The sequence below is a fragment of the Cupressus sempervirens genome, chromosome 10 (genome assembly GCF_028749045.1).
Source record: "Cupressus sempervirens isolate cs-2001-9-10 chromosome 10, ASM2874904v1, whole genome shotgun sequence".
Classification (NCBI taxonomy): domain Eukaryota; kingdom Viridiplantae; phylum Streptophyta; class Pinopsida; order Cupressales; family Cupressaceae; genus Cupressus; species Cupressus sempervirens.
The window spans coordinates 571,245,793-571,258,208 of record NC_143127.1 but is presented as its reverse complement, the minus strand read 5'-3'; the positions used below and the strand labels follow the sequence as shown (position 1 = coordinate 571,258,208).

At 36.6% G+C, this 12,416-nt stretch overlaps 1 protein-coding gene across 1 annotated transcript in view; it reads left to right on the top strand.

Moving 5' to 3' along the window:
- Positions 1-12,416, top strand: part of LOC149535165 (uncharacterized) — a 79,464-nt gene that overhangs the window by 13,673 nt on the left and 53,375 nt on the right. The window contains exons 7-8 of the mRNA XM_089803759.1: positions 11,010-11,087; positions 11,495-11,560. Coding sequence (XP_089659885.1) covers positions 11,010-11,087; positions 11,495-11,560 — 144 coding nt within the window. The remainder of the gene's footprint in view (positions 1-11,009; positions 11,088-11,494; positions 11,561-12,416) is intronic.

Sequence of the window (12,416 nt, the reverse complement as noted above, 5' to 3'; positions counted from 1 at the left end):
TTTGTCAAGTTGCAAAGGGAGTGAGTCAAAATACTAGTTTGTATGCTCCTATTACTGTTCCTGAGAAACCTTGGACTGATATCAGTATGGATTTTGTTCTTGGATTGCCTAAAACAGTGAAAGGGTATGATTCCATATTTCTTGTAGTGGACAGAGTTTTTAAGATGGCTCATTTTATACCATGTAAGAAGACATTAGATGCTGAGCATGTTGCTGAACTTTTCGTTAAAGAGATTGTGAGATTGCATGGATTACCAAGAAGCATTATTTCAGATAGAGATAGTAAGTTTGTTGGTTATTTTTGGAAGACTTTGTGGATAAAGATGGGTACTGAATTGAAGTTTAGTTCTATATTCCATCCACAATCAGATGGACAGACAGAGGTTGTGAATAGGAGCTTGGGTAATTTGCTGAGATGTTTAGTTGGGAATAAGCCAAGTAATTGGGATATGGTATTGGCACAAGCTGAATTTGCATATAACAATTCTGTGAATAGGAGTATAGGGAAGACACCTTTTGAGATTGTTACCAGAATGCATCCTAGAGGTATATCTGATTTGAGAGATGTTGCTAGTGAAGAAAAGAAAAGTGCTGCAGGAGAAGAATTTGCTGATTTTATGGAGTCTTTGCATAAAGAAGTGAATTTGAGGTTGGAACAAAGTAATCAGAAGTATAAGGAGAATGCTGATCAGTCTAGAAGACACCATGATTTTCAAGTTGGTGATGAGGTGATGGTTCATCTAAAGAAAGGAAGATTCCCAGTTGGAACATATAGCAAGTTGAAGATAAAGAAATTTGGACCTTGTAAGATCCTAAAGAAGTTTGACAGTGGTAATGCTTATGAAGTTGAGTTACCTGATGACATGGATATATCTCCTATATTCAATGTTGCTGATTTATATAAGTATCATGAGTCAGATGATGAAGTTGTTGTAGCAGATGATTATCCTAAGAAGCAGATTGAAGAAGTTGAAAAGGTATTGGATCAAAGAGTTGGTAAGAGCACAAGGGGAAAAGATTACTATGAATATTTGGTGAAGTGGAAGAATAGACCTATTGAAGATGCTTCATGGATTTCTCAATCTGAGTTGAATTCAGCTCAGGTTGTGACACTTGCATGATTCAAGAGAATCATTTCTTTCAACTCCGGTTGTCTGATGCAGGAGCATCCTGGGTTTCCTTGTAATCCTGCACTTTTGTTCATTCTGCCAGTTGCTGTCGAGTGACTAGTTTCCAATTGATGCCGAGTGACTAGTTTCTAGTTGATGACGAGTGACCAGTTTCTAGCTGATGCCGAGTGACCAGTTTCCTATTGGTGCCGAGTGCTAGTTTCTAGTTGATGCCGAGTGCCAGTTTTTAGTTGATGCTGAGTGCCAGTTTCCAGTGGATGCCGAGTGATGCCGAGTGCCAGTTTCCAGTTGATGTCGAGTCATCCAGTTGGTGCCGAGTTGTCTGTCTGGTTCCTGTTTGGGCTGACTTTGCTCGCATTTAATTTTGGTATAGGTATTTATATTTGCTAAGAGCCGACTTGTGGCTTCTCTAAGTTCTAGAATGTTTCGTAAACCATTTTGGCAAGTATAAATAGAGTGTTGGGACTTAGATTAAAGGTAGATTTTTGGAGAGAGTGGAAAAGGGAAGGATATGAGTCTGGAAATGCGAATTTGAAGTTGGATCATGGATCTGGAAGTTGTATTCTATATCTGGCCGTAACCTAGAAGGCCTTACAGCTAGGCATGTATGCTGTTTACTTGATGAATTAAATAAGGATATCTTGTTCTCTCTCCTTGGTGTTGTGTTTTCCACTGTGTTAACTCTTGTAGGGTGGTTTGGATAGCTAGGTGAGTCTTTGGCCCTGGTTATTCTATCCTTGCCTGCGTCAGACAATGATGTCATCCTCGGTATGACATGGATGGCTTCGCTAGTCGAGTTCACATTCAACCTAGCAAAATTGGAGATGAGGTTTCAGCATGAGGGCAAAGCTATTGTACTTAGAGGACTTTTAGATGGGAGCTGTTGAGCAATCTCCTTAAGGAGAATGCAGAGACTGTTTTGGCATGATGATGTAGAGTGGGTGACAAAATGATTTACTATGCCAGCCTCACAGGAACCGCAGGTGAAGAATCATCCATTAGATATCCAAGAGATACTTGATAGGCATGCTAAAGTTTTTGGCGAGATTCCACATGGGGTTCCTCCTGACAGGGGAATGGAGCATGTTATTGAACTCAAGGAGGGAGCCAAACCAGTTATGATTACTCCCTATCATCATCCTAAGAAACACAAGGATGAGATAGAAAAGGTGATTAAGGATTTGTTGGAGATGGGGCATATTAGGCCTAGTAAGAGCCCCTTTGCTTCAGCAGTAGTATTGGTAAAGAAGGATGGGACGATGCGCATGCGCATCGATTACAGGGCATTAAATAAGAAGACCATTATGAATAGATATCCCATCCCATGGATAGATGAGTTGATCGATGAGTTGCATGGTGCATGCATTTTTACGAAGATTGATTTACGGTTAGGGTATCATCAGATCAGGATGAGGGTAGAGGACATTGAGAAGACAACTTTTCGGTGTCACTATGGCCATTTCAAGTTTTTGGTTATGCCATTTGGGCTAACCAATGCCCCTGCTACATCCCAGAGGTGCATGAATCAGGTATTCAGGGGGTAGCTTAGGAGATTTGTCTTGATTTTCTTTGATGACATTTTGGTCTTCAGTAAGACTTGGGAGGAGCATTTACAACATCTTGAGATGTTGTCCATTTTGGAGAGAGAGTCTCTATATGCCAAGGAATCTAAGTGCGAGTTTGGGTTGACTGAGTTGCTATACCTTGAGCATATCATTAGCGCAAATGGAGTTCGGGTAGATCCCGAAAAGATTAGAGCTATTGTTGATTGGCCTACTCCTACGAACCTTCCACAACTTAAGGGGTTCTTTGGTCTCTGTGGGTTTTATAGGAGATTTATTAAGGGATTTTCACAGACCGTTGCACCCTTGACAAACCCTACCAAGAAAGGGGCCTTTGCATGGACAGGGGCAGCTCAGAGATGCTTTGATCATTTCATGAAGGTAATGTCATCATGTCCAGTATTAGCTCTACCAGACTTCACAAAGCCATTTGAGCTTCATTCTGATGCGTTAGTTGATGGGATTGGGGCAATCTTGATGCAAGAGAAGCATCCATTGCTTTTCAGAGTAGGAAGCTCCATGGAGGAGAGAGGAGCTATTCCATCTATGATTGGGAGATGTTGGCTATTATGCATGCGTTGGCTAAGTTTCGATCCTACCTAGTTGGGGGAAAGTTTATTATCAAGACTGATCACAACAACATCAAATACTTCATGGGCCAGCATGATTTGAATGATAGACAACATAAGTGGATTACAAAGTTGTAGGCTTATGACTTTAACATTGAGTTTGTCAAAGGTAAGAAGAATGTGGTGGCAGATGCTTTATTCGAGGGACCTCATATTTGTGCTCTTGCTGAGGTTATCGGAGATTGGAGAAATAAGATTACTGCAGAGTATGCGAGGGACACTTGGGCTTTTTGAGTGATTGCAAGCACCGTATAGGATGATTGTTATGTGGTGGTGGACGAATTGATCAAGTTCTAGGGTAGGATATATTTGATTCCTTCATCGCAGTTTAGGGAGGTAATACTGAAGGCATTTCACGATGCACCTACAACTGGACATCCAGGGGTCTTTAAGACCTATAGGCAGATTTGTGAGTGGTTCACATGGAAAGGGCCCAAGGATGATGTTCAGAAGCATGTCAGAGAATGTGCAGTTTGTCAGTAGAATAAGGAAGAGCACACATATCCTGCAGGGTTGTTACAACCCTTACCCCATTCCGGATAGGAAATGGGAAGGTATTTCTATGGACTTCATCACGAGGTTACCACGAGTATAGGGGAGAGATTGCATCTATGTGGTAGTTGATGGGTTGATGAAGTTTGCTCACTTCTTTGCTATTCTATCCACTTACACAGCAACACAGGTGGTTGATCTTTTCTTCAGAAAGATATTCAAGTTACATGGGCTACCTAGTTTCATTGTCAATGATCGGGATAGTAAATTTATGAGTGCTTTTTGGTAGGAATTGTTTGGGTTGTGTGGTACAGATCTTACACCTAGCACTAGTTATCATCTGTAGACAGATGGGCAGAGATAGATTGTGAATAAATGGGTGGAAGGATATCTGAGGAACTATGTGACTGCACAATAGAGGGCTTGGGTCAAATGGCTACATATGGGAGAGTATTGTTATAACACCACTTATCATATGTCCATCAAGAGGACTCCGTTCATGGCACTATACGGTTATGAAGCACCTAGTTTCGTGGATCTGGTTTTGGGGGACAGTAGAGTGCCCAAAGCAAAAAAATTCTTACAGAATAGGATATTTTGAGGTTGCTCAAGGAGAATATACAACAAGCCCAAAATCAGCAGAAATTGTATGCTGACTAGCATTAGACATAGTGCAACTTTGAGGTTGGGGATATGGTTTACTTAAGGTTACAACAATATAGATAGTCATCACTCAAGAAGAGTGGAGCAGAGAAGTTGAAGCCTAGGTTTTATGGCCCCTACAGAGTGATTCGTAGGGTGGGCGAGGTTGTCTACGAGATTGAGCTTCTGAAGGGTAATCGGGTGCATAATGTGTTTCATGTGTCGAGGCTCAAGAAAGCCATTGGTTAGAGAGTTGTGCCTTTTGTAGATTTGCCACCATTGGATGAGGAGAGGAAGCTCGTATTGTTTCCTGAGGCTATTCTGGATACCAGGGAAAAGACTCTGTGGAATAGGGTGATTAAAGAATATTTAGTCAGATGGAGAGACTTGCTAGAGGAAGATGCTACTTGGGAGAGTGAGCAGGTGTTATAACTAATGGGACTGAGATTGCTTGAGGACAAGCAATTTCAAGGAGGGGGGGGGGGGACTATAATGTCCCCACTTTAGTAGTTGACTAGTTGTGCGACCGTTAGCCTTTTATTTTATTTTATTTATCCTACATTGCTTGTGAAAAGTGGTCGACCCTATGAAGTAGAAATAAAAGGAGAGCTTGTGGCTATTGTTAGGCAGGTTGAATATGAGAAGAAAATGGACGTGTGAGTTACAGATCTATTCTTGGCATTAGAGGACATTTGTCCTCTCTTGTGACATTCTAGACATCATTCCCTTGGGGTTTGGCCTTTGGAATTCATTGCTATCAGCTTCATTAAAAGGCAGCTTGGGCACATTTCTAGCTACAGATAGCTTGGGTGTTTGCTCATATCATTCTCGCCTTGTCCGATACTTATGTCATTGTGAAGGGATGATTTTACATGTTATAATGCTGGAGTAATTAGTGAGTTGAAAAGTTTGCTATGTATTTAATTTTATTTGTTGGAAAACTAAAATTATTTCAAAAATAGTTCAATCTTTAGTTTGCATAAATTCCTTCTTGTTCATGTTATGTGTTTTCAAATCTATGCAAAGACATTAAAATCTCTATCAATAGTTGGTTTAGTTTTTGGTCATTTCTAGGGTGCCCATTACATTAACATGGTATCAGAGCAGGTTCCCTACCTATTTGTGAGGCTTGAGAATTAATGAAAATAAAGATTTAGTACAGATGAACAAAATGTATTTGTAGACGATTGCATCGATCCCTTAATTCCCTATTTGGGATGAAGTCTATGGAGAAATTGGAAATTTCTTTATGTGGGCATGTGGTACTGTATTTTCTGTTTGAGAGAGAAGAAAATCAATTCGTCTGAATCATGTGTAAATATTGCTCAAGTTGGAGTGTCGAGTCAAATCACTACAAGCAGTGTCCATGGACTGCTCTCACTGTGGAGGTTAGATCAAAAGCATATATTTCTTAGGCAAGAATTATGATCTAATCATATGCAAGTTGTGTTGATCAAACCAATCTTAGCACACAAAATCAGATTAGATCGTAGACAATGTATGTTATGAGATTGTTGTTATTGATTGACGATCAAGCTTTCTGAACTTGGCGCAATTTGTTGGAATGGATGCTAGATTAGAAGTTTGTGACTCACAATGCCTACAAATCTGTGATGGGGGGAGCGATGAAGGCATATCAGATTGGTGATGTGGTCCAAGAAGTGGAATTTGATGCCAAAGATCGCTTCCATTTTGGATTCAAGTTGTACACAATGAAAGAGTTTTTAGTAGGTGGCGACATATTCAGATTCAGACAAGGAATTATTTTAGAATGTTTTGGGATGGTCAACAATGGTGGAAATTTGGAGGATATTAACCTTTTTACTGTCTCCCCACCTGGTTAACCAGAGAATAATGCCTACATAGTCAATACAATAGATATATTCATACAAAGGAATAAACTTGCATCAATGCACATACTTCTTACATTTGTACCACATTAGTCAGCATGGAACCGAATCTTGTGTTTAATAGCACTAATGCTCTGAGTCTTGAAATTCAATGTTGGAAGATAATAGTAAATGTATTTGAGTGATCCTTTTCACTGTGGTGAACATTAGAAGATATTAACTTGAGTGGGCCCCAATTTAATGCATTTTTCTTTTAAGTAGTTCATGACATAGCGAATTGGATTCATATTTTGGGTGGAGCATATAAAACTCAAATAATGTTTACTATTCTCGTAGCTAATGTTTGAAAGCTATATACTATTGCCATAAATCTTCAGAAATGAACTTGTTCCTCAGCCTTTTACTTACTTGTACATTTGTATCCGGCATAAGTATCAATTTGCCCTCTTCATTAATGAGAGACAACTCCATAGAAGATGTCACATGTTATCCAAGTGCCTTTTTGAGCCATGACATGTGGAATGCATTGTGAATCTTGCTGGTAGATGAAAGATCTAGCTCATATTCTTCTTCACTAATTCTCTTAGTTACCTTAAAAAGTCCATAAATTGGGGTTTAAGCTTTTTGTCCCACTTATCTTCAATGAAGATTGTCTATAAAGTTGAAGATGGACAAATACCAAGTTTCCCACCTCAAAAGACCTTACAAATCAATGATGATCAACATATTTCTTTTGCTGTTCCTGTGAAATCTGACTATTCTCCTCGAGCACTTTGAGGATATCTTGATTTTCTTTAGCCCACTCAAGAGCTTTTGGGGCTCGAGAATCAAAAAATACCAAATCCACAAATGTAGAAGCTACACCGTTGATGATTTGTATTTCCAGTCAGATAAATTCACGTGTTAAATCACTATTTAAATTATTCATATATATAATATAATATAGAATGATGCTCTATTTATATATACTTAAACTCATATAATATTTAAATGAATTGCCAGAGAAATTAATATAAAATAATAATATAGAAAATGATATATATATATATATATATATATATATATATATATATATATATATATATATATATATATATATATATATATATATATATATATGTATTATTATGAAGTATATTAATTGGTTTAACTGATGTGTTTCAAACTTACTTAAGACTGATTCATATCGGTGGGGTTTGTATTGTTTATTGGGCATTGACTAAGACTAAAGACGTGAGACATGTCCACGGAAGAATATGCACTTGAAACTTACTTAAGACTGATTCATATTGGTGGGGTTTGTATTGTTTATCGGGCATTGACTAAGACTAATGACATGGAGACATGTCCATGGAAGAACATGTCTCCACGTATTGTGGAGGCATGTTTGTTCGTGGGCATGCCTCCCAATAGTCTACAATCCCTATTAGTAACTTTGTCTAAAAGAAATGTTATTAGTTTCCTTTGTCTTCAAAAATTGCTAGAAATTCTAAGATTCAAGATACATAATTAAATTTTTTTTTTAATTGTTTACATGTCATGTCTTCATAGATTGCTAGCTCATCCGCTTCAGAGAGAAATTGGAGCAAATATTCTATCATCCATTTAGTGAAGTGCAATAGGTTGCAATCAAAAAGAGCGGAGAACTTGGTGTTTGTACATTACAACTTGCATCTCCTTTCGCACAAGACTAAAGAATACAAAGAGGTGGGATGTAGATGCAGAGTTAGTGGACTTGGATGTTTCTACTTCTCAGCTTACAATTGAAGACTTTGAAGATTTTGATGACCATACTATTGTTGTTGGTGCTGATCCCATTGGCCTTAGCTCTATTGCTGGGTCAACTAATGCGGAAGGACTATGAGAAGAAGAAGAAGATGATGATGATGATGATGAAATTAAAATTTTGTACATTATGATTAGTTGAAACTTGTACTTGAAACAATGATACTTGAAGGTGCTATTATGATTCATGGATCATGATTTACTTTTTAATGTTTTGAATCTTTGATGTTGAACTTGAAAATTGAAATATATGATGGAATGATCTTGATTCGTGATGCTATGATTACAACTTACATGTTTAAAGTTTATGCCTATGGTGTTTTTGTTGTTTAAATAATTAACTAAGATTAAATCATATGATCTTATGATACTCTATGCTTCTAGGCTTCATAAATATGTATATATATAATTTTTTATAATTTCTACATGTTTTTGTATAAACAAACCCAAAACCCTTTCCAAAATTTTGCCGTACCAGCGAACCGGTTCTTCGAACCCATATTTCAAATCGAACTCGAACCGGTAACTAAGTTAATAAGTGCAGATTGCAGCACATTATACACCATTCTTCAAAGTGTCAATTACTTCTGCATTCAAAAAAAATTCATTGCAAAGTACAGTCTGCATCAGACCTGAGGTTAAAGGAACATCAAGGATCCCGAAATTATTATTTCTGACAAATATTATCGGCAATTTATAAAACAGAAATAAGATTTACCTAATTCAAATCCGATCAACATTTTAACATTCATAACCATACAAAGCTTTGATTAGTGTCATGCCAGTGCTCGTATGATATGTAGTATTGTAACAAATTCTGCCAAATGTAATCATTTTGCCCATGCTTTTTACCGTCCCAATACTAATTCCTCAAGTAGTCTTCAAACAACTTGTTTACAATTTTAGTTTAACCATCCATTTGACTATTCATAGAGATCTTTCAAATGCATCCAATTCTCTGCAACTGTTTTGCTAGATGGCAGCTTTGCAAGCATGTGGTTGGTGGTTGATAAGTTGATGAACATAACTGATTCTAAATTGTGCTCATTGAACTTGTCTTAGCCATTGCCTACGGCCATGAGATGTGAAACTTTACCAAAAACAATCTAATCTAGGCACTGGTACTCAAAAATTGTGAGCATGTGTTGTTTCCACATGTAATTCTTTCTGTTGAAGTGCTGATTGCTGTCCAACATAGTGTTGGTCAACAAGGCCAACTCTCCTGTTTATCAGTGCACAAAAATGAGGTTAAAAAGAGGAGCTGCCTGAGCATGAGTGATTGATTGGTCAAAATCAGTCAGGAAATGTTGCAGTACAAATACCAAGGGAATCTAGATTTCCAGAAAAACCTAGTAAAAAACAAATGCTTGGTTTGCAGCTCAAAAAAAATCCACGAATTTTAAAAATCCTAGTTTGTGTGCATGTAGGAAGAGAAGATCTCAACAAGATTTTGGAACCCTTGTGATTGCAATTGTGCCAAGAATCTGTAAACTTGGATTCCTTGTGAACGCACACTTGTGGGATCAAAAAAACACCCTCGCATGTGGATTGAAAAAAAAAGTCACTCTGCAGAAGAAAACATGACATGCAAACTTGCAGAAAACTCCACAATTTATGAATTTACGATTCCCAGAAAACAAGCCTCGATTTTTAAACTCCCTCGTAATTCCCAGTACCAGATCACCATGATTTCCAAAAAGATAACACCCTCGATTTTGAAACAAATCCTCACAGTTTGAAATATTTGATATTTGTTGTAAAAAAGTTGATAAAAGCTTCTGAAAACCTTTCCAGGTTCACCATGAATTTTGTTAAAAAGTTCGCCAAAAAATGAAACTTGCTCTGATACCATATTTAATTTATTAACAATGGAGAATAAGGCTCCATAAATAAGAAATTACAAGATGATATTTCTAAATCAGAAACAATTGTAAACAAAAAGCACAAATATAAAGTTACTAAACTAACTGAAATATAAATGACCATTAAATTACAAGATGATATTTCTAAATGAGATACAATTGTAAACAAAAAGCACAAATATAAAGTTACTAAACTAACTAAAACATAAATGACCATTAAACAATAAATACAACAATATTACTTTAAGACACTTTTTGTTATCACAAAGCTAGTGCTAATTTAGCTCTGATGCAATCTTAGTCATACATTTTCACAATCATGATGTAAAAACCAGGTGTGAGATTCCGACTGTGAAAATTTAGCAAGCTGTTTCTTGATTTGGATATGGTGGAAAACTGAAGCTATAAACGGGCAAAACTTGGATTTTTTTAATATAAAAATAAGTTTCTGGATTCGTTTGAAAATCTTGTGTCGATTTCTGTTTTATTTGCAGATCTGGTCCTGTCTGACACACGAGATTCATGCGTTTACTTAAACTCTTGTCTTGGCTGTTGGGCTAAGAAGAATCAGAAATTATCTATAATTTTTTTATTCTTTTGAAAATTTCAAGTCAATTTTTTGTTTTCTTTTTAGAGATGGCTGATTCTGATAAGCCATGAATTACAATTCTTGGCTGTTAGACTTTGTTGAACTTGAAATTCTGAGTCAAGGTTACACGGTCAGACTCACCAAGCCTGGTTTAACCTCATATCCATGAGAACTCTCTGAGTCTTAACACACTGGTAAAACTTTTGATTGTTTTAACTTTCTTAGTAATTCACACTGGCTTATCATTATGGTATTTCTAAAATTTTGATTCAGCAATCTTGAAATTGAAATCTTTAATTAAGTTTTAATGTCTTTGTCACTATTCACAGCTAAAAGCATATGCCATTTATGCATAAGTGAATTTGAAATTGTTTCTTCAGTTGAGATCCTTTCACATAAGATCTTAATAGAGGAGCATGTTTTTTCTATCTACACTCTGGAGTTGACAGTTTCTTTTCTTGAGTATAGGTCATAAATGGCACTGATCCAGCAATAATTCGTAGTGAATTGAGGAAAGCTCTTCCACGTGCACCCAAAAAACAACTTGTAAGTCGCTGGAACAAAACTTCATTTGGCCATGTATAAGCAATATGTGTCATCTTTAGGAGATATTCAAAAAATTTGCAGCGTCACTTTCATCTTTTCTGATTTGTTTGCATGTATAGTAGTGAATACTTATTTCTTAGGATAATATTTGGCTTTTCTTCATGTTCACGCTGATGATACTTATCTTTACTGACCTTTTGCATATATAGTAATTACGCCTTAGCCATTGGGATAGCTATATTTAGAAAATGTTAAGTACAATTATCCCTTTCTTTTAAGATATGATCATGTTCCTTTTAAGCATATGCTGTATGGAATCTTATTTTTTTTAACATCTTGTTGCTTCTACTTGGTCTGAGAAAAATCCTATGCTAATTGTTTTTCTAAATATGCTTGATGTATAACAGTACAGCCCTGTTATTTTTCACACAACTTTTGCAAGACTTCTTGGACCCCCACATGATATGGACAAGGTAATACTTGTTATCTCTTTAATTTATTTGCATGCCAGACCATCTTTGATTCAATATTTTCTATCTTCTCATATTGGTATTTCTCTCTTGTGATGTCCCATTTTTTTCCTGAAGGATATATAAACAAGGATTACAGATATTTTGTACACTTTTGTCTTTTTGAAACTTTCTCAGAATGATGAATAGGAACTATAACGCAAGACATGCTTGACAAACTACTAACATTTTAACCATAATTTGAATGCTAAGAACCATGAGAGCTCCATACTACCCAATGGCTAGTCAATTGACCATGATTAGCACCAAATATGGCTTGTAAAACAGAGGACATATTAAAGGATAAAAACAAATACTTTATAGAGTATATTAGTGTAGTAGTTATTAACCAGAGCACATCATATCAAAGGCTTGCATTCAAGCTCTGTAGGTTGGTATATGATAGATGATCTTCCAAGCTGCTCAACTTGTTTTCCCATACTGATATTGGGGACATTTGTTTTGATAAAGATCCTGAAACTCTCTAAAGATGGAAGGTGAATAAGGGTCTACTTATTCAATAACTTTTTGAATGTCTTCATTAGTGTAATCTGTGGACGTTATCTTTGAGTGACTTGGCCCTTTTCTTTTCCCCTTAAGTTATAATGCACTCTTGTGTATTTATAGTGGTCTCTTAGTTTCTTGGCTTCCCTAAGTACAAGGCACGAGAAAGAAGGATTTATGAAGTTACCTTGAAGTTTGGATTGCTAATTTTTCTTTTGGCTATAACAAGTAGGGTGCATCTCACAAGTATCAAGAAATCTCAATGTCCTTGGTGTTCCTTGTACTTGGATTCACGTATTATTAATAGGTTTGTACT